Below are 25867 nucleotides of genomic sequence, written 5' to 3' on the forward strand. Positions count from 1 at the left end.
GAACTAAGATCCTGCAAGCCACGCAGCGCGGCTGAAAAAAACAAAAACAAAACGTCTTTCCAAATTCCCCAAGCTGGGTTAAGTGTTCCCATAGCATCCTGAATTTACCATCATCTTAGCATCTTCCAAGCTATATTCAAATGATCTAATTTTGTCTCTGTCCCTTTGAAATAGTACAGGTATAAAATGGTGTTGGTTACTCTCATCACCTACCATCCATGTCCTTTATAATAAGATTTATGCTCTAAAATCCAGAGCACTGATTCTTACAAATAATGGGAAGTGGGCCAGTGATGTTAGTGTTATCTACATGACAGCAAATGAAGGCAATGATGATGGTACGGTTGTAAGTGACACAATAATAAAAGACTCTCAACATCTCTCTGTACTAGGAGGTCCTTGAGGGCGGGGACTATTTCCTATTCATATATCTATCCTCAGTGCTTAGTATAGTATTTGGCATATAGGAGGCCTTCAAGGATGTTTGTTGAATAAATGAGAAAAATATATTCCTCAAAAATAATTCTAGGGAAATCCCTGGTGGTCCAGTGGTTAGGACTCTGCTCTTCCACTTCAGGGGCACAGGTGTGTGATCCCTGATCAGGGAACTAAGATCCCGCATGCCACACAGTGGGCCAAAAAAAAAAAAAAATCATGGTAAAAATTTTTTCTACAGTGTTTCTCCATTACACCACTCTCTTCCTCAAAAACCGTTCAGGTCTCCCAATTTCCTGTCTAAGATAATAATGACCATTTGTGTAGTTGCCACAGTTGAATTGATGAAATAGTGCTTTTTTGTTTGTTTTTAATCACAGAGCACCCAGGAATTAGTACCTTTATGTTACTAATATCTAATGTGAGTATTTCTACCATGACTGATCCTCTTTCCTAATAAAATTATAAGAGAATTCTTTTTGTAAGAAAGGGCTTTCTTGATTTCTTTCCTAATTATGACAGTCAAAACTTTTAATAGGGCTGAGATTAACCCTAGTGAGGTCAATTTTTTTTAATTTTTATTTTATTTTTTGGTATTGAATGCCTATGCCATACGCTCTTTGTAGATGTTGTGTAGATAGTACATAAAGAAAAAGTGTTATAAAGAAAAAGGGAAAAAAAAATCTTCCATGAGTCCATCATATAAATATCATTGTGAACTTCCCTTCTGGTCGTTTTTTCTTTTAATATAGTTGAAATTATTCTATATTTACATTTTATATGCATACTTCACTTAAATGTTAGTATCATCTTTTCACTTAATATAATTATTTTCCTATACCACTAAAAATTTTGTGTTGATCCTTTAGTGGGTGCATATTAGATCATCTTATTGATGTAGTATATTTACTTACTCATTCTTTTACTTTTGCTTCCTCTAAAGTTTTTGTTTTTCCTAATAGAATTTTTGAAAATCAAAGGTACTTTCCTGGGTGGTTCCCACTGAAGAGTCTAATTGAGCAGACTGGGCCTGCTTAGAAAGCTGGAGTCATAGAAGAGTGTAGTTCCCATTTCACTTTTGACCAAATACCCTATTCTTCTGTCAAAACAAGCCTTCTGTGTGCAAAGAGTTAATTGACTATATATCACAGTTAGTGCTTTATTATAATCCTTAGTATGAATAATGTAGATGAATATTTCATAAAGTATATTTGAAAAACAACAGTAACTCAAGATAAGTCTATAAAAAGAGAATTTCCTAGGGCAAAAGACATACTATATCCAACTCTTAGAAGTTCATGATGCATATCAGCCTCTCAGAAAGTGAGAAGTAGAGCATGTTTTCCAAATTTATTTGACATCACAGACATTGTTTTTCTGTATAATAACTAAGAAACTAGATACTGGAATGGTCTTTAGAACTGGGCTACTCAAAATGTATTCATCAGACTGATGAACAGTTTGTCAGTCCACAAACTGTTATTAGTCCTTAACAATGTAAGTATGGAAAGTGACTGTTTAGAAAATTTCACAGCAATTTAAGTGTCACAACATTCAAGCTTGTGATTTTGCAAATGCAAAGGTATTAGTCTAAAACTAATAAGAAATATTTTTTAAACATTGAAGAAAAAAAAACAAAAATTAGCTCTTCACCAGGCTTTGAAACATTTTTAGCAAGATTTCCTTAGTGTAGACAATGAATATCTTTTCTTCACTTAATATTCAGTCAACAACAAATAGTTACTGAGTGTATACCAGACACAGTTTTAGGTAAACAAAAACCTCTGCCATCAGTGATATTAGATTCTGAAGGATATATTTACTTCTGAGCCTGTCTGTAACCTTAATCAGAGGTGCTCTCCAATCTTATCAGTGGGTTGATGTGAGGCTCAGAAGCATTGAAGGGCTCTCAAATTCCATCAGAAATATCTTTCCTAAAATCTTCTTGATATTTATTTATAAGTCTTTTCTTCCACTTCTTATCAACATCAAATTCATTAACTATTAACTGTTTGTCCCCTATTTGGACAATGTGAACCTCACCTTTTCCTCTTCTGGTTTGATAAGGGCTGTTTGGAAGCTAAAACATTTTTCATGTTAGTGAGGGGGCATGCAAAAGGAACATAGAAGAGGAATAGATCTCACGTAACATAAATGTTGTACAATTCTTACTGTCTCCAAAACAAAGCAGTTCAATTCCTGTGCCAACTCAAGTAAACTCAATTCCTGTGTGAGTCCCTAGATCTGAGAGACTCAATGATGACTAGTCTTTGAGGCTTTGTTACCCACAGCATGACTCCAGGGAGGAGGGCTATGGAAGCCCATCTTTACACACCTTGCTTCCATTGAGAATCCAGTCACTTCCATCCTTTCTGGCATTTGTTCTCACTCCTTGCAAATCACTATAATTGAGAGGATAAAAAATTCATTAATTGGTAATAAATGAACTATGCAAATGTTGTGTAAGTATGTATCTATTGTGATAATTCAAACTGGTTACACCATTATAAAAATTGACATTTAACTAATATTAGGAACGTTCACACAAATGCACTGAAAAGTCATGTCTGACATATGCTAAACTATTTATACAAATGAATATTTTATTGAGATTACATAGACTAACCAGATTTTATAGAGCATAACAAGGCCCAACTAGCATCCAAGACCCTCAAACTGGACTCAGAAGACATTTCAATGCCTACTATATACCTCAGATTATTTGCCCATGTACCTTTCCTGCCTTTGTTCACTTTGGTTCCTTCCCCTATCTCTACTGTTCAAAAGCTTAGCTATTTAAAAGACTATGTCGGAAATTCCCTGGTGGTCCAGTGGTTAGGACTTCATGCTTTCACTGCTGAGGGCCCAGGTTCAATCTCTAGTCAGGGAACTAAGATCCCACAAGCCACGCAGCAGCTATGTCTCAAATGCCACGTCCTCTACCAAGCCTGCTCTACAAGTAGAATAGGTTATTTTTCTAGATATAAACTAAACAAATATTCATAATTTAAATATGACAAATACAGGCAATATTCAAGACAAAGGAGAAAAATGAAAAAATTAAAAAAAAATTTTACCTTCTGTAATAAACATTTAAAAAATACAACCTTCCAGTATTTTTCTATGGAAACAGATACGCACATATATGTATTTTTATAAAATTGGAACCATACATATGATCCTGATCTTTTAATAATATCTAATGTTTGTCTATAAGAAAACTTTTATTAGTGGCACAGAATTTCATCATATGAATTATTGTTATGATATATATTTTTAAACACACAAGAATATTCTTTATTTCCACAAGTAAGTATTCCGTCTCACTTTTTGGAAACATTGACAGCCTTCTTCATTTATCTTTTAAGAGAGATTTAAGAGAGATTTTTTTACAGTAGGAAATCCAGCAGGTAGGATTCAAAAATAGATGGTTTCAGGGAGACAACTGGAAGTGGTGGTGCATCTAAAAGACTGGAGAACTCATATCCCATCTAAAGGGCTATGTCCCAGCCAACAGGAATAAGGAATCAGAAATAAGAAAAACATAGTATTGTCAGATGTTCCAAATTTTCAAGAAAATCCAGGAATATGGATGTTTATGTACATTCTTCTGGCTTTTAAAGTTGATTCAAGGTTTGTTTTTAAATTAAATAGATTAACCAAATTAAACATGTCCCAGGGCTTCCATAGGTCCCATGAACTGCCCCATTTGTGACTACTGCCTCATGCCTTTCTAGACCTCATGCCATGGTGATACAACCACTTAGAACTCAAGGGGGTAGATATCTGATATCCTTCTCTTATACACTATAAAGTAATGAAGTATGATTTCTAAAACTAGAAATTAAGGGGGACATTGACAAACTCAATCATGACCAAAGATCAGGGAAGGGACCTGAAACCAAATGCATTGGATTCATCACGAATCTTTTAAAGCAATCTGCTATTGTTGAAGACTTAGGTAGTTTCCACTTCCAATTTTCAAAGATATCCTACAATGAAGAGCATCATATATTAAATAGTCCACATCACTTATTTTGTGAAAATTTTCTGATTCTCCTTTTTGTACATGGACATTATATTATATATCCCATGGCACTTTATCACTCTCTGTATCATGCTAAATAATGACCCTTAGAGATAGCAGGTCCTAACCTCTGGAACCTGTTAAATGTTACTTTATATGGAAAAAGGGTCTTGCAGATGTGATTCATTTAGGACTTTGAGATGGGAAGATAATTTTGGATTATCTAGATGGGTCCTAAATGCAATCACAAGTGTCCTTGTGAGAGAGAGGCAGAGGGAGATTACACAGACTAAAGAGGGACATTACAACATGGCCACAGAGGCAGAGATTGGAGTCATGATGCCACAAAGCAAGGAATGTCGGCAGCCCCCAGGAGATGGAAGAATCAAAGAATGGATTCTCCCCTAGAACCTCTGGAGGGACTGTGGCCTTGCTCATACCTTGATTTGGGGTTGCTGATACCTTGATTTGGGACCACTGATACCAAGTTTGGGCTTCCGGCCTTCAGAACCGTGAGAGAATAAAGTTCTGTTGTTTTAAGCCACCCAGTTTGTGTAATTTGTTACAGAAGCACAGAGAATTTTCAAGAAAACACAAATCAAGCAAGCCTTTGTGGGTATGTGTTTAAGTTGGGGATAAATCAAGATCTCTCACTGATACTTTTGCCTCTAGGTGAGAGCTGACATATAGTGGGTTGGAACTAAAACATACTGATCGTGAGCTAATAAGATGCAATCAGAATATTGGTCATTAGGCCAGTTATCTTAGAGAGTTATCTTAAAAGCAAAGGAAGACGATTAAACTCCTACTTCTTTCAGGTCACATTTTTAGGCAAAAAAGTAAACACAACTTTTTTTTTTTGGCCTCACCGTGCAGCTTGTGAGATCTTAGTTCCCTGACCAGGGATTGAACCCAGGCCGCTGGCAGTGAGAGCACGGAGTCCTAACCACTGGGAATTCCCAACAAAACCTTTTATCTTGGCAAAATTAAATTTCTATATTGGCCTTCAGTTATAGATTTATATCTGGGAAAGATAAGTACAATTTAAGCAAATTGCCAAGTAACACTATGGCATACTAAGACATTTAAAAATAAGCAGCACTGGGACTTCCCTGGCCGTCCAGTGGTTAAGACTCTGCACTTCCACTGCAGGGGGTGCAGGTTCGATTCCTGGTCGGGGAACTAAGATCCTGCATGCCTCATTGCAGCCATATAAATAAATAAATAAACAGCACTGACAAAAATTTTTAAATATCGGGACCTGATCTTGCAGAAACAAGTCTTGAATTTTCAATTACTGCTTCTGCCACATCTGTAAGTTCTTCCTCTGCACTGCCTGTTTCCCATTGGCCTGTTAGTCACTGCTCTCTTCAACATAAGCCATTTCCCTGACCATGCTGGCTTGTCAAATTACTGTCCCCTCTCTCCACTTTCTTTCGCCATATAACACACAACTCTGAAAAAAAAAATCAGTCTGTCTTTTCTGCCTCTGTTTTCTCAATACCCATCTCACTCCCTTCGAAAGTAACTTCTGCCTCTCCTCTCTCCTGAAATCACAATCAAAAGATCACCACTGGCTGCCATGACTCTTTCTCAATTCTCAACGTCTCTGTGGCCTTGACATTACTAGCTTCTCACTCCTCTCCTACTGCCTTTTCAAACTCACTTCCCCTCAAGCTCATGAAATAGCAGTTGTCTAGATTTCCTTCAAACTCAATCCTTCTGTCTCTGTCACTACATCTTCTGTACAGTTCCAAATGGAATGCAATGCCCAAGGTTTCCTTCTTGGTCTCCTTTTCATCCTTTCACTTTACCCCTTGAGGATCAGGTCCCACCACCTGGCTGCTCTTGCAAATTTCTCAATGGTCAGATCTCAGTTTAAATATAACCACTTTTTATAGGTCTTCCCTAGCATTCATATCTAAATATGAGTTTTTCCCTTCCCCACCAAACACACATGCACCATGAGTCTCTAACACAGCACCTTGTTTCCTTCATAGTACTTATCATAATTTAAATATATTTGTTTACGTGTTTCTTGTCTTTCTCCTCAACAAGCACACAGACCACATCTGGTTTGATTACCACTGTATACCTGGCACACGGAAGGCACTTATTAAGTAACCATCAAATGACTAAATGATTTATTCATTTCCATTGCTTCAATTCTTTCTTATCTATGAATGGTTTTAAATCCTACTGCCACCCCCAGCCTGTATCCAGACTTCCAAATCCATATTTTTAATAGCCTGCTGGACATTTCCATGTGAAATGTCACACCACATCTAAAATTCAACATGCCCCCAATTCAACACATATTCTAACATTTTATTTACATCACACTATGTTAATATCTCACATACAACATAAAATACAATCTGCTGTGTTGTTATTTGTATATGATAAGGCCTTATTTTCCTACTGGAATTTGAAGTTACCTAAGGTTGGAAATGACAATGTGTTCATCTTTGTATCTGTCTTAGCATATCACTCAGAGTGTTGTATAAAGCAGGTACTGAGAAAACATTTGCTGTTAAGGCATTGCTTCCAGCATTTCAAAATCAACCAAATGTTGATTTACCTTCCAGCCCCAGGCTCTGTCATTGCTATGGCACCAATACATTTCCCTGCAGTCATCTGGGGGATGAAGTGCTTAATCTGTTCTTCTGAGCCATAGTTTGCAATATAGGGCATGACAATATCCGAATGAAGACTAAAACCTGGGCCTGTGCAATTCGAATATGCTCTTAGAAAGAAAAAAGAGAAGACAGTTTAAGGCACAACATAGTTATTTTGTTCTCTTTTCAGTTCTTTGATTTCTCAATTGGAAAACAACAACAAAGTACTAAAGGTCCTATCACATTATGTGGTAATAGATTGTCTCCTTGCAAACCTATGAAGTTTCTGAAGGTTTTCTCTCTCTTTTTTTTTTTTTACTAACCTTTTAATTTCTGGCTCTAACATAGTAACAGTGCTCTAGCAGAGCTCAATGATCACGTATGTAATGAAATAAAAGACAAAACATTTTAAAAAATGTATCACCTATAACTGTATTACCCTAACATAGTAACTATTTTCATTTTAGCAAATGACCTTTGCCATAAGGATATACGTATTCTAATATAACTGCAGTCATGGTATAAATTTTGTACTTACAAAATTTATCACAATAAATAGCTGCAAAATATTACAAACTGCTTATGTACTACAATATACTTTTTCATTGTCCTACTGCTGGACATTTAGATTGCTTCCAAACCTGGGGGATTACGATCTAACATGGCAATGATGTTTGTACATAGATATTATTTTTTATATTGGGTTGGCAAAAGGTTCCTTTGGTTTTTAAGTAAAAATAAAAGATAAATTTTTCATTTTCACCATGAACTCTATTGAACAACGTATTCACCCTTTTGTTCCATTACCTTCTGCCATTTTTCAGGCAACTTCATAATTCCATCTTCCCAAAACTTTTTATCTTTTTGAGCAAAGAACTGTTCCAGGTGCCTTTTACAGTCTTCCAAGGAATTGAAATTTTTTTCCATTAAGAGAATTTTGTAAAGACCTAAATAAATGGAAATCGAAGGTGCAATGTCTGGTGAATACGGCGGAGGAATCAGAACTTCCCAGCCAAGCTGTAAAAGTTTCTGCCTGGTCATCAAAGAAACACGCGGTCTTGTGTTATCCTGATGGAAGATTATGCGTTTTCTCTTAACTAATTCCAGACACTTTTTGTCAAGTGCTGCTTTCAGTTGGTCTAATTGGGAGCAGTACTTGTTGGAATTAATCGTTCGGTTTTCCAGGAGGAGCTCATAATAGATGACTCCCTTCCAATCCAACCATATACACAACATCACCTTCCTTGGATGAAGACTGGCCTTTGGTGTGGTTCGTGGTGGTTCATTTCGCTTGCCCCATGATCACTTCCATTCCACATTATTGTACAGTGTCCACTTATCATCGCCCGTCACAATTTGTTTTGAAAACGGAATGTTTTCATTACGTCTAGGTAGAGAATCACATGAAGAAATATGGTCAAGAAGGTTTTTTTTGCTTAACTTACGTGGAACCCAGACATCAAAGTGATTAACATACGCAAGCTGGTGCAAATGCTTTTTCTTTTTTCTAGGAATTTTCTTTACATTTCCACTCAGCTTTAATGTATTTTTTTTTCTTATTAGTTATCCATTTTATACACATCAGTGTATACATGTCAATCCCAATCGCCCAATTCATCCCACCACCCCAGTAGTGGGATTGCTGGGTCATATGGTAATTCTATTTTTACTTCTTTAAGGAACCTCCATACTGTTCTCCATAGTGGCTGTATCAATTGACATTCCCACCAATAGTGCAAGGCGGTTCCCTTTTCTCCACACCCTGTCCAGAATTTGTTGTTTGTAGATTTTCTGATGATGCCCATTCTAACTGGTGTGAGGTGATACCTCACGGTAGTTTTGATTTGCATTTTTCTAATAATTAGTGATGTTGAGCAGCTTTTCATGTACTTCTTGGCAATCTGTATATCTTCTTTGGACAAATGTCTATTTAGGTCTTCTGCCCATTTTTTGGATTGGGTTGTTTGTTTTCTTAATACTGAGCTGCATGAGCTGTTTATATATTTTGGAGATTAATCCTTTGTCCGATGATTCATTTGAAAATATTTTCTCCCATTCTGAGGGTTGTCTTTTCATCTTGTTTATGGTTTCCTTTGCTATGCAAAAGCTTTGAAGTTTCATTAGGTCCCATTTGTTTATTTTTGTTTTTATTTCCATTAGTCTAGGAGGTGTATCAAAAAAGATCTTGCTGTGATTTATGTCAAAGAGTGTTCTTCCTATGTTTTCCTCTAAGAGTTTTATAGTGCCCGGTCTTACATTCAGGTCTCTAATCCATTTTGAGTTTATTTTTGTGTGTGGTGTTCTAATTCCACTCTTTTACATGTAACTTCCCAGTTTTCCCAACACCACTTATTGAAGAGACTGTCTTTTCTCCATTTCATATCCTTGCCTCCTTTGTCATAGATAGTTGACCACAGGTGCGGGGGTTTATCTCTGGGCTTTCTATCTTGTTCCATTGATCTGTGTTTCTGTTTTTGTGCCACTACCATATTGTCTTGATTACTGTAGCTTTGTAGTATCGTCTGAAGTCAGGGAGTCTGATTCCTACAGCTCCGTTTTGTTCCCTAAAGGCTGCTTTGGCTATTCGGGGTCTTTTGTGTCTCCATACAAATTTTAAGATATTTTGTTCTAGTTCTGTAAAAAATGCCATTGGTAATTTGATAGGGATTGCATTGAATCTGTAGATTGCTTTGGGTAGTATAGTCATTTTCACAATATTGATTCTTCCAATCTAAGAACATGGTATATCTCTCCATCGGTTGGTATCATCTTTAATTTCTTTCATCAGTGTTTTATAGTTTTCTGCATACAGGTCTTTTGTCTGCCTAGTTAGGTTTATTCCTAGGTATTTTATTCTTCTTGTTGCAAAGGTATATGGAAGTGTTTCCTTAATTTCTCTTTCAGATGTTTCATCATTAGTGTATAGGAATGCAGGAGATTTCTGTGCATTAATTTTGTATCCTGCTACTTTACCAAATTCAGTGATTAGCTCTAGTAGTTTTCTGGCAGCCTCTTTTGGATTCTCCATGAATAGAATCATGACATCTGCAAACAGTGACAGTTTTACTTCTTCTTTTCCAATTTGGATTCTTTTTATTTCTTTTTCTTCTCTGATTGTCATGGCTAGGACTTCCAAAACTATGTTGAATAATAGTGGCGAGACTGGACATCCTTGTCTTGTTCCTGATCTTAGAGCAAATGCCTTCAGTTTTTCACCATTGAGAATGATGTTTGCTGTGGGTTTGTCCTATATAGCCTTTATTATGTTGAGGTAGGTTCCCTCTATGCCCACTTTCTGGAGAGTTTTTATCATAAATGGGTGATGAACTTTGTCAAAAGCTTTTTCTGCATCTATTGAGATGATCTTATGATTTTTCTTCTTCTATTTGTTAATATGGTGTACCACATAGATTGATTTGCGTATACTGAAGAATACTTGCATCCCTGGGATAAATCCCACTCGATCATGGTGTATGATCCTTTTAATGTATTGTTGGATTCTGTTTGCTAGTATTTTGTTGAGGAGTTTTGCATCTATATTCATCAGTGATATTGGTCTGTAATTTTCTTTTTTTTGTAGTATCTTTGTCTGGTTTTGGTATCAGGGTGATGGTGGCCTCATAGAATGAGTTAGGGAGTTTTCCTTCCTCTACAATTTTTTGGAAGAGTTTGAGAAGGATGGGTCTTAGCTCTTCTCTAAATGTTTGATAGAATTCACCTGTGAAGCCATCTGGTCCTGGACTTTTGTTTGTTGGAAGATTTTTAATCACAGTTTCAATTTCATTACTTGTGATTGGTCTGTTCATATTTTCTATTTCTTCCTGGTTCAGTCTTGGAAGGTTATACCTTTCTAAGAATTTTCCATGTCTTCCAGGTTGTCGATTTTATTGGCACAGAGTTGCCAAAGCATCTCTTAGGATGCTTTGTATTTCTGTGGTGTCTGTTGTAACTTCTCCTTTTTCATTTCTAATTTTATTGATTTGAGTCCTCTCCCTCTTTTTCTTGATGAGTCTGGTTAATAGTTTATCAATTTTGTTTATCTTCTCAAAGAACCAGCTTTTAGTTTTATTGATCTTTGCTATTGTTTTCTTTGTTTCTATTTCATTTATTTCTGCTCTGATCTTTATGATTTCTTTCCTTCTGCTAACTTTGTTTTGTTTGTTCTTCTTTCTCTAGTTCCTTTAGCTGTAAGGTTAGATAGTTTATTTGAGATTTTTCTTGTTTCTTGAGGTAGGCTTGTATAGCTACAAACTTCCCTCTTAGAACTGCTTTTGCTGCGTCCCATAGGTTTTGGATCATCATGTTTTCATTGTCATTTGTCTCTAGGTATTTTTTGATTTCCTCTTTGATTTCTTCAGTGATCTCCTGGTTATTTAGTAATATATTGTTTAGCCTCCATGTGTTTGTGTTTTTTAAGTTTTTTCCCCTGTAATTGATTTCCAATCTCATAGCATTTTGGCCAGAAAAGATGCTTGATATGATTTCAATTTTCTTAAATTTACTGAGGCTTGATTTGTGACCCACTATGTGATCTATCCTGGAGAATGTTCCATGCGCACTTGAGAAGAAAGTGTAATCCTGCTGTTTTTGGATGGAATATCCTATAAATATCAATTAAATCTATCTGGTCTATTGTGTCATTTACAGCTTGTGTTTCCTTATTAATTTTCTGTTTGGATGATCTGTTCATTGGTGTAAGTGAGGTGTTAAAGTCCCCCACTATTATTGTGTTACTGTCGATATCCTCTTTTAGAGCTCTTAGCAGTTGCCTTATGTATTGAGGTGCTCCTATGTTGGGTGCATAAATATTTACAACTGTTGTATCTTCTTCTTGGATTGATCCCTTGATCATTATGTAGTGTCCTTCTTTGTCCCTTGTAATAGTCTTTATTTTAAAGTCTATTTCATCTGATATGAGTATAGCTACTCCAGCTTTCTTTTGATTTCCATTTGCATGGAATACCTTTTTCCATCCCCTCACTTTTAGTCTGTATGTGTCCCTAGGTCTGAAGTGGGTCTTGTTTTTGTATCCATTCAGTAAGCCTGTGTCTTTTAGTTGGAGCATTTAACCCATTCACATTTAAGGTAATTATCAATATGTATATGTTCCTATTACCATTTTCTTAATTGTTTGGGGTTTGTTTTTGTAGGTCCATTTCCTCTCTTGTGTTTCCCACTCAGAGAAGTTCTTTTAGCATTTGTTGTAGAGATGGTTTGGTGGTGCTGAACTATTTTAGCTTTTGCTGGTCTGTAAAGCTTTTGATTTCTCCATCGAATCTTAATGAGATTACTCCTTGGGTAGAGTAATCTTGGTTGTAGCTTCTTCCCTTTCATCACTTTAAGTACATCATGCCACTCCCTTCTGGCTTGTAGAGTTTCTGCTGAGAAATCAGCTGTTAACCTTATGGGAGTTCCCTTGTATGTTATTTGTCATTTTTCGTTTGCTGCTTTCAATAATTTTTCTTTGTCTTTAATTTTTGCCAATTTGATTACTATGTGTCTCGGCATGTTTCTCCTTGGGTTTATCCTGTGTGGGACTCTCTGCGCTTCCTGGACTTGGGTGGCTATTTCTTTTCCCATGTTAGGGAAGTTTTCAACTATAATCTCTTGAAATATTTTCTCGGGTCCTTTCTCTCTCTCTTGTCCTTCTGGGACCCCTATAAAGCGAATGTTGTTGCATTTAATGTTGTCCCAGAGGTCTCTTAGGCTCTCTTCATTTCTTTTCATTCTTTTTTCTTTATTCTGTTCCACAGCAGTGAATTCCACTATTTTTTCTTCCAGGTCACTTTTCCATTCTTCTGCCTCAGTTATTCTGCTATTGATTCCTTCTAGTGTATTTTTCATTTCAGTTATTGTATTGTTCATCTCTGTTTGTTTGTTCTTTAATTCTTCTAGGTGTTTGTTAAACATTTCTTGCATCTCCTCGATCTTTGCCTCCATTGGTTTTCCGAGGTCCTGGGTCATCTTCACTATCATTATTCTGAATTCTTTTTCTGGAAGGTTGCCTATCTCCACTTCATTTAGTTGTTTTTCTGGGGTTTTATCTTGTTCCTTCATCTGGTACATAGCCCTCTGCGTTCTCATTTTGTCTATCTTTCTGTGAATGTGGTTTTTGATCCACAGGCTGCAGGATTGTAGTTCTTCTTGCTTCTGCTGTCTGCCCTCTGGTGGATGAGGCTATCTGGTGCAAATGATTTTCAACCCTTGATTTGGATGTTTTGAGTATGTCGGCTATCTCCCAGGTGGTATAACATTGATTGTTCTCAACTAATGTCTCAATTTGATCACTATCAACTTCAACTGGTGTATCGAACCGGGGAGCATCGTCCAGCAAGAAATCTCCAGTACGAAACTTTGCAAACCACTTTTGACACATTCAATCAGTCACAACACCTTCTCCATATACTGCACAAATCTTTTTTTTTGTGCTTCAGTTGCATTTCTACCTTTCATGAAATAATAAAGCATAATATGCCAAAAATGTTGCTTCTTTTCTTCCACCTTCAATATTAAAATGGCTACACAAAAATTCACCAATTTTAATGTCTTTTTTTAAATGCACGCTAATATGACAGCTGTCACAATATAATCTAACAAAATTGTTTTGAATGAAGTTGAAGACAACTAAGTGCTACTAGAGCCATCTTATGGAAAAAAACCAAACAAACTTTTTGGCCAACCCAATATTTAAGAGCAGAAATACTTTCATTTTTTATGTATCCATGCTTTTAATCTCCAAGGCATTTATTGTTCCAATATATAACATCACCAAGAGTATATGAATGCGTCACTTTCACTGCAACCTTGTCAGCACTGGTTATTATGATTTTTCATTTTCACTAACTTTTGTACTCAAAATGATACCTCCAGATTAATTTAATTTGCATCTGATTGGTAGTAAGGATAAACTTTTTTCATCTAAAAAACCTATTTTCATTTCTTTTTTGATGAATTGCTGGTTCCAATCTTTTGCCCATTTATCAACTGAAATCTTCCTTTGTTCTCATGTATGAAACAGACACATGGGTCAATTAGAAATGAAGCACCTATTTTAACAACTTAAAAGACGATTTTCAATCTTATAAGAAGATTAGAAAACAGTTTAAAATCATCACTCAGAAAAGTGAACTGACGAAACAAGACTCAACTTCAAATGCTTCCATACTTACTGCTCCTCCCAAACAACAGCTGACGAGTACAAGTCCCCCCCAATGCCACCATGACGCTCTGCAATATTGACACCAAGCAGTCCTTGTTTTCCAGCTTTTTCCCAAAGCTCCCTACTCACTTCTCCAGCTTTCTCCCATCTGCAAGTAACAAACATTTTAAAATCAGAAAAATGTTTTTCATATTATTTAAATGGCCACATTTTGAATATATGAATGATTTTGTTCAGGAATGGTCCCTTAATTTAAGGTAATTAAAAAGGGGGTGCTCTCACACCCTGTGACAATAGCAGGGCCCAACAAGTAAAAGAAAGATTCCTCTTTCCCAGGAAAGACTCAGTCATTGAAAAGCCCTGGACTCTTTGTTTACTCTAGCCCTCCCAACTTCCTTTTCCTCTCTATGAAAGTGCTCTCCTTCCCTTGCTGAGCAGCGACTTGCAATAGATCACCATGGTTGTGGACCATAAACCCATTTTTTGCAGGAGAAAAAACTGGCAGTCGATTAGGTCAACATATTTTTTAATTGTATATTTTAAAACTCATTTAAGAAGCTTTGAACTAGTTTAAGAATCCCGTAATCTTACAGTATTATACTGAAGAGTGGTAAAAATGTTAATAAAGCCCTGAACACAGTACTTTTTCTAGACAACAACGAAGAGCATTCTAGGAAATGGTCCTTCTTGGACTTCTAACGTGCATTACTTTCAAAGAAAATGTGCGACTTACTCTGCGTGATGAGGAATCACTTCTTCTTGAAAAAACTTCCTTACACTTTCCCGGAAAATGTCATGTTCTGAAGAGAAGATTCTTCTAATTCCTATATCTGTTAATTTTTTAGCAGAAGGAGTTTCTAGACGTTCCTCCCCTCCAGAATGAGAACATCTTAAAAATATACATACATTAAGAAAATTAAGTGAATTGTTACTCTTCGCATCCAAATTAAAAGTCACTGAACAACATGAAGGAAAGAGTCTGCAATTTGACAAACTGGTTCAAATTTGAGCAGCAGCACTTTAGGATCTCTCTCGATTGGATGAGACTAAGAAGTAGTTTACCCTTATTCAACTCAGTCTTTACTTCCAAATCCCTAAAGAGGATGTCATGCCTAGAACTAATCACATGTTTGAGCTGAAGTAGAATATAGCATAGTACTGTATGGTGATGCCGATTAAATAATGTAAAATTCAAATAGTACAATAGAATAATACTGATAAGTTTTCATGTAATGTACAATTTTTAAAATAATGTAACCCCCCCATTAATAGTTTATCCAGAATCATACAATTTCAAATGGCAGGTGTATAGGATGCAAACTGTGTTGACTTTTATTGCCACATTACAATCTGGGTGTAAAGCAAAATCAAAGTACCCACCAGTCTCTGTAGGGATTAGTCCAGAATTATTCAAAATCTTTGGAAACTGACCTTCCCTCTCCCCGCACCCCCCCCACCCCCCATATTAAGCTTAAAAAGAGACTGCTCTGTAGTTCCTTTTGTTCAATGGTCTTCAGATCGCCCCCTGCCCCGGCCGGGGGTACGCCTGAAAAGATTTTGAAACTCTGTGTACCACTTTGTACATTTTTAAGCTCACATATAAAAAAACTTTTCATCATATATATAAATATCGCCAAAAGATGTTTTTCTGTTTTGCATCATATTGTTTTGGGTTTCTCTCTTCCTTAGTTGGACCCTGACCTGATCTGATCCTATCCTGTCCTTTCCTTCCCTTTTCTTTCTCTTCCTCTTCTTCTTCTTAGTCCAGAAAAGACCCAGTCTTGTTTATTGGCAATTAGGCTATTTCAATCTTTTTTCCCCTGAAATGTACTATTTTTTTCCAGTTTATATATTTTTCCTTAATTCAATGGACTGAATTGTGCCTGCCTCCTCCTCCAACCCAATTCATGTTGAAGCTCAAACTCCCAATGTAATGGTATTTGGAGATATGGCTTTGAGGAGGTAATTACAGTTAAATGAGGTCATAAGTGTGGAGTCCTAAACCAAGAGGCTTGGCTTACATTATAAGAAGGGGAAGAGAGAGATATAGCTCTGTGTGCACACAACAAGGAAAGGCCTAGTGAGGACATAGGGAGAAGGGGGCCATCTATAAGCCAGGAAGAGAGCTCTCACCACCAAATGAAGTGGCCAGCACCTTGATCTTGGACTATCCAGCCGCTAGAATTATGAGGAATAGATTTCTGTTGTTAAACCATCCAGTCTATAGTATTTGGGTATGGAAGCCTGAGCTGATTAATACACTTAATATGTATTTTGTGTCATTTTGCTTTAGACTTATCTTTTATATACAACTTTTAGTTGAGTTTTATTTGTTAATACAATCTGAAATGTCTTTTAAGTGGTAACCTTTAGCTGAGAACTTTTAATATTACATTTTTTATACCTGGTCTGCCTTTTATCTTCACGTTTTTCTGGTTTGCTACTCTGTCAGCCAAATCATCATTTTTAATAGCTTATTTATTCATTTAGCCAACAAATACTCTCTGAGTGCCTAATATGTACTAGGAACCATTCGGGTAACTTGGGATACAACAGTGAGCAAGGGTCTTGCACACCACTGTAATGTTACAGTAAAAGAGACTAAAATCTACTTCATCCTATATTGAAATGACTCGTTCCAATTTCTTTATAATGCACACATTGGTCCATACTTGGGATTTTTCCTCAAGGAAAAAAATGTGCTGAGACTAGGGAACTGGAGCTCTAAGACACTGAATCATTTGTCAACATAATTAGTAAATAATAGAGTGGAACTTATATCCAAGTCTGCCTGGATCTTAAAATTTTATATCCCATGTAACATTAATCTTTGGAACATTTCTAAGTAAAACACACCAAGACAAAGGAAAGTGAAAGAAGTGCCACAAAGAACAGAGATTTTCAGATCAGTCAAAAGTGTTCAAGAGAGAACATGTAGAGAGAAGAAAATCAAAACACTTGGCAGTAAGTTTGTTGGAATATCCATTTTTTGCCAAGACTAAGGAACCCGTACAAAATAAATCAGCCCTTTTTCTCCCCATAAAAACCAGGAAATCTGTACTGAATAAATTGTCCATTGTTTTCCTAAAGCATTAAACTGCTACTCATCTAACAGGCTAGGCTCTACTTATTATTATTATCATTATTTTTAAAACCTCATTTACATTATAAAAGGGAGACAGTCTCTGCCAGCACCTTCAGGTAGGGAGCTGGTTATAAATACACAATTTGGGGCCTCATCCCAGGCCAAATGAATCAGTCTGTACATTTGACACTTGAAACACACAGGGGTTAGGGACGCCCAACCTCCATGCAGTTGAAAATCCATGATACCCCACCGTCAGCCCTCCATATTTGTGCTTCCTCCAAAGCACGGTTCTGCATCCTCAGATTCAACCAACCATGGATTGTGTAGTACTGTAGTATTTACGATGGAAAAAAATTCCCATGTAAGTGGACCCTCGCGATTCAAATACATGCTGTTCGAAGGTCGACTGTATTTTAATAACATTCCTAAGTGATTCATATGCACATTAAAGTTTAAGAAGTCTGTTATAATAAAACTAGAGTCTCTGACCTATCCAGAGGGTCCCTCAGGTCCTCCTTTTTCCAATATTCTTCCTATACTTCAACCAAAATAACATCACAATTGACAATGCAGAAGCAGGTATGAAAATCAGACTGTCTAATATTAAGCCAGACATTAAGGGATCTACAAAAATGTAAAACAATGTCACTCATCTCACTTTTTTTTGGAAAAGTTATTTTTCATAAAGATGTTATTTATGTTAACATGTAATGAGTTACTTTTATGTAAACTAAATATTTGTAAAATTTCCCAGTTTTGTAGATATCTATTGACATCAATGTCCATAAATAAAACTCACATAAACAAAAGATCTTGGAGGTCCTCTAATTTTAACAGCACAAAGGAGTCCTGATACCAAAAAATTTGAGCATCACTGTCTTATGAAGTTCGGGGAAGAGCTTAGAAAAGTATGTGTATCCGAATGTAAAGTCACTCCTCGGTGAAGCCTTCCCAGCCCTCCTCACGAGCAGCAGTTTTGTTTCCTGCTCCCATAGCATCTTAGAGTTACCATAAGGCCGCCATGAGCTAATTTATCCATCCTGTCACTCTCATTAAATAGGGAATCCTCGGTGCTTCCAGCTTGTTTATCCAATGACTGTATTTGAGGTGTCAGACGGTACAGGAAGCTTTTGATCTTATAAACACTACCTTAATAGTCACTGAGCCACTTAGAAACTCTCTCCATTAATTCCTCTGCATTTACTTAATTAAAGGATTTGTTAAATCTCAAGTTAATTTCATCGTCTAACGGGCCGTCGCCAGGTCTTTCCTGTTCCAGGATGTCTTCTCCATGGCACTTCTCTAGGTCAGCGTCGCTGCAAGTGCTTTTCTCAAGATCTGGGAGGCGGTGGAATACCAGCTCCCAAGTTCACTATAGGGCGGTGCCTTTTTGCCACAGATCTAACTGGGCCAAAGGTCGTAGCTCCAACTCGTGCAACTGTGGCCAAGGGGTGACTCCCCGCCCTCGCCTCGCAGGAACTCTTCGAAATGCAAACTCACGGTGCCGACCACAGGCCTCAGAACCAGACGGGTTGGATTGGGGCCAGAGAGGGAGAATTTAGGGACGCCCGCCCCCCCTCCCCCCGACTTCGGCTGTCACCAAGTTGAAGCTGCTAGGCCGGCGCCCACGCGCTCGCGCCAGTGGGTCCGACCCAGGTTCTGGGAGCCAAGGGGCGAGGCCCAGCCCCTTCTCCCACCCTCTCTCGCCCCAACAGCTCAGCCCAAGTCCCGGGGGCCGATGCAGCCGGCCGCTTGAGCGCGCGCCGTCTGGTTCCCAGCCCCCAGGAGCGGTGTGCGTGTCGCAGCCCTGCCCTGCAGCCTCCCGGCCGGCGCAGCTGAAGCGGGGCGGGCACTCACCTCGATGCCGGCGGCACGCTCGGCGCACAGCGGCCGCCCCACAAGCGTAGGGCCCTGCGGAGGAGGCGTGTGGCCATGGCTGGGACAGCGAGGGGCGGCAGGGGCGACGGACTCGTCTTCTCGGTGACTCCGAGCGCGCAAGGCCAGGCGCCGGGCCAGCGGACTGTCCCCAGAACCTTCCTCCGTGCAGTCCCGCCGGAAAAACGTCGCGCAGCCGCTCTGGTAGATGCACCCTGGGCGCCCTTCCGGAGCCCGGAGCCGCGATCCCCTGTGGTCCGGCGGGTGGCGTGTCGCCGAGCGTTGGGACACGCCCCTCTCTAGAATCTTACCAATGGAAAGATTCTAAATGCAAAACGATTCAACTTTTCCCTGCGGCGTTTTTGTATATCTAAGCTGTTCTTTTTTTTTTTTTTTTTTTTCTGTTTTTCTTTTTTTTGTGAGGAAGATAGAGTTTATTAAAGAGAAGCGTCGCTGCAAGAACAGCTGGCCGACTTCCTGGTAGCCAGGGAAAGCCGACCCTGAGCGTGGGTTGCTTGTCTGGTTTGTTTTAACATCTTTATTGGAGTATAACTACTTTACAGTGGTGTGTTAGTTTCTGCTTTATAACAAAGTGAATCAGCCATACATATACATATATCCCCATATCCCCTCCCTCTTGCGTCTCCCTCCCACCCTCCCTATCCCACCCCTCTAGGTGGTCACAAAGCAGCGAGCTGATCCGAGCCAGCAATCCCACTACTGGGCATATACCCTGCTTGTCTGTTTTTATAGCCAGAGAGCAAACGGACTTCTGTCACCCGCTGATTGGGTAGGATCTGCATGTTTCCAGTGGGATGAATACCTTTCTGTATATGGTATGGAAAAGGAGCAAGGCATGCTGCTTGGGAACGCTCAGAGATGTTGCAATGGTTGTTGCATGACAGAGTGATAAGGGTCTGGTAACTCTGCTCTTTTCAGAATTCTGAACCAATTTGAGGAACGAGTTTAAGCTATGGAGCCTCAAAAACGGACCCAAACACAAACGCACAAACTTAAATGAAGTTTCTTTTCTTTTCTTTTCCTTTTTTTGTGGGGGGAGTTCTTTATTTTTTTAAATTGAAGTATAGTTGGTTTACAATATTAGTTTCAGGTGAAAAACATACCAATTCAAAAGTTGTATAGCTTGTACTCCATTAAAAAAAATTGTATTGGAGTATAGTTGACTTACAATGTTGTGTTAGTTTCTGCTGTATAGCAAAGTGAATCAGTTATATATGTCCATTCTTTTTTTAGATTCATTTCCCGTATAGGTAATTACAGAGTATTGAGTAGAGTTCCCTGTGTTATACAGCAGGTTCTCTTTAGTTATCTATTTTATATATAGTAGTGTGTATATGTCAATCCCAATCTCCCAATTTATCCTTCCTCTCCCCTTTCCCCCCAGTAAGTTTGTTTTCTACATCTGTGACTCTATTCCTCTTTCGTAAATAAGTTCATTTGTACCGTTTTTTTAGATTCCACATATATGTGATATCATATGATGTTTGTCTTTGACTTCACTTAGTATGATAATCTCTAGGTCCATCCATATTGCTGCAAATGGCATTATTTCATTCTTTTTTATGGCTGAGTAATATTCTATTGTATATATGTACTGTATCATCTTTATCCATTCTTCTGTCGATGGACATTTAGGTTGCTTCCATGTCTTGGCTATTGTAAACAGTGCTGCAATGAACGTTGGGGTGCACGAATCTCTTCTAATTATGATTTTCTCCGGGTATATGCCTAGGAGTGGGATTGCTGGATCATATGGCAGTTCTACTTTTAGTTTTTAAAGGAACCTCCATACTGTTCCATGAAGTTTATTTTCTAACACTGGAGATTGATTTACTTCATATATATGACTATGCAAATACTACTTTTAAAGAAGTGTGGCGTTATCATTTTTTTCTTGCAAAAATTAGTAGCCACTTCCTGGGAAAAATTAAAATATATTCAGTATGCAAATAAAAACCTTTAGTTCAGTTCTCCAATAGTATTTTATCTGAATTCATGTCTTGCCATTTCCTTTTACCTCAAGTCATCAAATACTGTTTAATAATCTACATTTCAATTTAATGAAGTCTGAGCTTTTGAAATTTATGGATTTGGTTTTTTGGTAATAGGAAATCTGTGAAAGTTTTTGAACTCTAAAGAGTTTGCAGAGTGGATTTCTAAGGAGGTAAAGCAAAACATTAAGGCCATTCTAAGAGTCGAGGCCAGTTATCAAGGGACTGAAATGGTACAAGTGAAAGAGACACTTGTGTTAGAAATCAAGAACTAACTGAACGCAGCATCAAGAAGTTTAAAAAAAAGAAAGTTTTAATTCCATACAGAAGCATGTGAATACTATTAGTTGGCCGGGGAAGCACAGGACTCCATGTAGACTTGCTAGAATTCTGGACTTGCCAGCCTTCTTAAGCCACCTCAACCATTAGCAGTCTGTGCCAGGGTATTTACTTGCTTCATGGGACCAAACTTGTTTTTCAACATGATAATTAGCTGCTCAAGTAACCTGCTAGTATGGAGCCATGAGACCCTTTTCTGCATGGTCTTGCTGAGCCTCTGAAAAGTGAGGATAATAATACAACACTGCTTCAGTGTGCCTCAGTGTGGTCTGAGTATCACTACAGCAGCACCACTTGTTGCATCAGAATATCTGATGATGAGGTCCAGGGTCCTGTATTCTTAACATGTCTCACCAGTGATTTTTTTTTTAAATTAGGCTTAATTCACTTGACTTTTCTCATATAAAAATACTCTGTGGTGGCCACAGCTGGAGCCTGGGTCCTCTGCACTTTGCTAGAACATCAGTGAATTCCTGATAGGGAGACTTGGAGAACAGGATCTCTTTCTAGAGGTGGTGAGGTGAGATAACTGTAGATCTTGGAGGTGACATCAAAGCTGGCCTTGGTGAAGTTGCCCAGGATTTCAGTGCAGCCTCTGACCTATGTGGCCGTAGTATAGCAGTCATCCTCAGCGGCTTCTGGGGCCCAGGGGTTGAGGTGACGGCAGTGCCTCTGCGGGCAGGAATGGTGAAACCGAGCAGGACAATAAACCTTTCTCTGCACACAAACTTACATTCCGTAACAACCATATGAGATGCCTTATAACAACACACCCCATTTTGGTTGGAATGCTCCTGGTTCGAGAACTGTCTTTTTGGTATGTGCACAATAAACTTTTACTAACTACTGCTTTGGTGATTAACTGGTTTTACTTTGGCTGTTTCTGAACTTTTGACAAATCCAGTCTAGGATTTTTGTTCCCATGTCTCTCTAGTATACTTTAACCTGGCACAGTTCCTTCTGACTTTATCATTCGTAGCGTTGACACTGTTTGGAGTAAAAGCCAGGTATGTTGTAGGAATAACTTAGTTTGGGTTTTGTGAGGTTTGCTCACAGGAGAATTGGTACTTCAGTAACATGATGTCCCTCTCAGTACATCGCATCAGACTGCCCTTCATGCTAGATTATCCTGTTCTTGGTGAGGTAAATTTAACCACCTTAGTTTTAATTTCTTAATTTCATTAAGATGGTGTCCACCAGATTTGTCTGTTGTAAAGTTACTATGTTTCCTTTTGTGAAATAAGAACAATATGCTTCTGAATGTAGAATGATCTGGGCTAAAATGAAAGGTTAAACAAACTACCAAGATAATTCAGGCAAATTACCCAGAATTTCACAAATTCTTTGAGCCATTTATATCTCCCTGGCAGGAATAAGTCACATCTTTTACCTGAGAGTTCTACAAGGCATGCTATTATTAACTGAAAGGTCAATTAGGGCCAGAAGAGTCAGGGCCCTATCTAGTTGATGCATATATATCTTGAACTTGGATCTAGAAGAGCGTAAAACAAAATGAGGAACTATTCAGTTATTATTGGCCAATATTTTTATTATTATTAAATATCACACCAGGGAGGGAATTCCGTGGCGGTCCAGTGGTTAGGACTCCATGCTTTCACTGCCAAGGCCCAGGGTTCAGTCCCTGGTCAGGGAACTAAGATCCCACAAGTCACACAGAGTGGCAAAAAAAAATTACACCAGGGAATTTAGATTTGATATGGTAAGAGATAAAAGTACTCTTTTGTTCTTAAAGCCTAGGAGAGTGAAATTCATTCATTCATTCATTCATTCATTCTCTTATCTCTTAAATACCTATTGAGTTCCTCCTAAAATTGAGGATACAATGTCATACAAAATAAAATCCCTACCTTCAAAGGGATTGAAATATAGTTATGAAAATGAGACTTGTATGAGTTGATTTAAAATACAAGACAGAGTATGAGAAACGTAGGAGCAGCTCCAGGGAGGGAAGTGACACTTCGGGTGACCAACCTGATTTACTTCTTTTTCCCACTTTATTTTTAGGGAATAGTGGAAAAAACAGGGCTATAGAATTCCACAGACCAAGACCAAGGTTGGAAACCTCTCTCTGAGTTACTAAATCTCTCCATGTCTCTGTTCCCTTATTTGTAAAATGGAGATATTAACAGGATCTACCTCACAGGGTTATTGTGAGGCTAAAACAAGGCAAAATATGTAAAGCATCCAGCCTGGCAGCAGCAGGAGCCCAGTATATAGTAACATCATTACTACCATTCAATATTTTTCCCTACCTTAATTCTTAGGAGAGGCCATATGCTTCCCGAATTGCCAGGGAAACAAATAAAACCGATAGAACCTGACCCATCCTACAGACTTAGTTAGCTGTCATTTATTCAAAAACGGATTTGCAGCAGTTGCTCATTCTAGGTCCCAATATTTATGCCAATATCTTTATTGGACACGTCAGATCATCCTTGTGTTGTGGTTTTCCCCCAGGGTTAGGAAGGGTTACCAGTGTTAGCTTTTTTTTTTTTTTTTTTTTTTTGCGGTACGCGGGCCTCTCATAGTTGTGGCCTCTCCCGTTGCGGAGCACAGGCTCCGGACACGCAGGCTCAGCGGCCGTGGCTCACGGGACTAACCGCTCCGCGGCATGTGGGATCCTCCCGGACCGGGGCACGAACCCGTGTCCCCTGCATCGGCAGGTGGACTCTCAACCACCGCGCCACCAGGGAAGCCCCAGTGTTAGCTTTAACTCTCTTCTCTGTTCATTTCTTTCAGTAGCGTGTTCTTCCCATTTTAGAGAAAGCAAAGACACTTGATTAATATCTTTTAAGAAAATGTTGCCCTTGCTTGTCCTTCATTCCAAGGAGTTTGTAATCAACACTAGGGATTTTTTAAACTAATACCAATATAAGCTAAGGTGCAAAAGAGTTTATTTGTCCAGGTTCTAAAATTAAGTATTAATTCTGGCTAAATGTTCTGGTCTAGTATAGGCAATCTCTGTGAATGTTTGACTTTAAGCTTTCTTTACCTTTGTGAGGGCAGAGCACTCATTCTTCAAAGGAGAACACATGATTCCAGACCGTGAAGGGACAGAGTTGTCCAACTCTGGAAGCTTTAACATTCATCTAGCTATGATGATGAATAGGGCAGTGTCACAGGGTCATATGTCAGACAGCTGGAAAGTTAAGGAAAATAGAGCCAAGAAGTGAGCTAAAGTTAAGAGCTTATCTCATAATTAAAAGGCAAAGAAAAGGGAAGGTGAGGCAAGGGCGGGGCTCAGCTGGAATCTGCCAAATGTTGGGAAACTACTCTGGCTCGTCTGAATATTCTGAAGGTCCCTTTGTACACAACAGACTGATTGGAACAGGCCAGCTACTAGGAGGTACAGACTTCATAGCTACAACATAAGCTCTCTGAACCTCCATTTATTCACCTGTAAATGAAGAAGTTTCATATCATGGCGTTGTTGTGAGCATTTTTTCAGATAATGGGGGTCAAATGGTTAGAGCAATGACAAGATTATAATAAGCACTCAATAAATAGTAATTATTATTGTTATCATTGAGAAATATCCCCCCCCACACACACCATTTTTTTTTTTTTTTGGCCACGCCGTGGCCAAAAGATCCTGCTTGTAGGATCTTAGTTCCCCGACCAGCGATTGAACCTGCGCCCTTGGCAGTGAAAGTACAGAGCCCTAACCACTGGACCACCAGGGAACTCCCAGAAATATCCCTATCATACAAAAAAGGAAGAGCAACTTTTAAAAAACACATTTTAAAAAAACCTTCAAGTTCAAAGAAGAAAATAAATTACTCCTAGTTCCCCAACTGAAATATAAATATCCTTGGAGTAACACATTGGAGTATGTGAAGGGATAAACAGCCTCTAACCATATTTCGCACTCCCTCTCTGACTCTTATAGTACTTATTTTATATTATACAAAGATATACTACCTTGTGTGTTTAACAACTGTTGTCTGTGTATGCCATGCCTCTTAATTAGAGGGTAAATGTTTGAAGATAGGGACTGCTATGCTTCTCCTCTGATACGTGTTAATAAATGTTATTTACTGATGAAAATGCCAGCTTCTCTAACTGTAGTCACTAGGTATTTGTTTATAAATGTGCAAAAACTGAGTGATTGGGAACTATTATTTTATTATTTGCTATTTGATTTGAAGAATATCTTGACACATTAAGAAAACTTAATCTGGAATTTGTTTTTCTAAATTTGTCTGATTTTTTTTCTCCTTACAGAGGACAATAGTTTCAAAACTAGTTGATGTTTTATGTTTCATAACATTTTTCTTAAAAAAAAAAAGCAAT

The 25867-nt window shown here is 38.2% G+C and overlaps 1 protein-coding gene across 1 annotated transcript in view; it reads right to left on the bottom strand.

Moving 5' to 3' along the window:
• ACADL (acyl-CoA dehydrogenase long chain) overlaps positions 1-19719 on the bottom strand; it is a 39162-nt gene extending 19443 nt beyond the window's left edge. Inside the window, exons 1-5 of the mRNA XM_079923593.1 lie at positions 19185-19719; positions 14973-15128; positions 14250-14387; positions 7044-7208; positions 2771-2837 (exon numbers count right to left, since the gene is read on the bottom strand). Coding sequence (XP_079779719.1) covers positions 2771-2837; positions 7044-7208; positions 14250-14387; positions 14973-15128; positions 19185-19261 — 603 coding nt within the window. The 5' untranslated portion in view covers positions 19262-19719. The remainder of the gene's footprint in view (positions 1-2770; positions 2838-7043; positions 7209-14249; positions 14388-14972; positions 15129-19184) is intronic.
• Positions 19720-25867: the final 6148 nt, after the last annotated feature.

This window comes from Stenella coeruleoalba (genome assembly GCF_951394435.1).
Source record: "Stenella coeruleoalba genome assembly, chromosome: 6".
NCBI classification, from domain to species: Eukaryota; Metazoa; Chordata; class Mammalia; order Artiodactyla; family Delphinidae; genus Stenella; species Stenella coeruleoalba.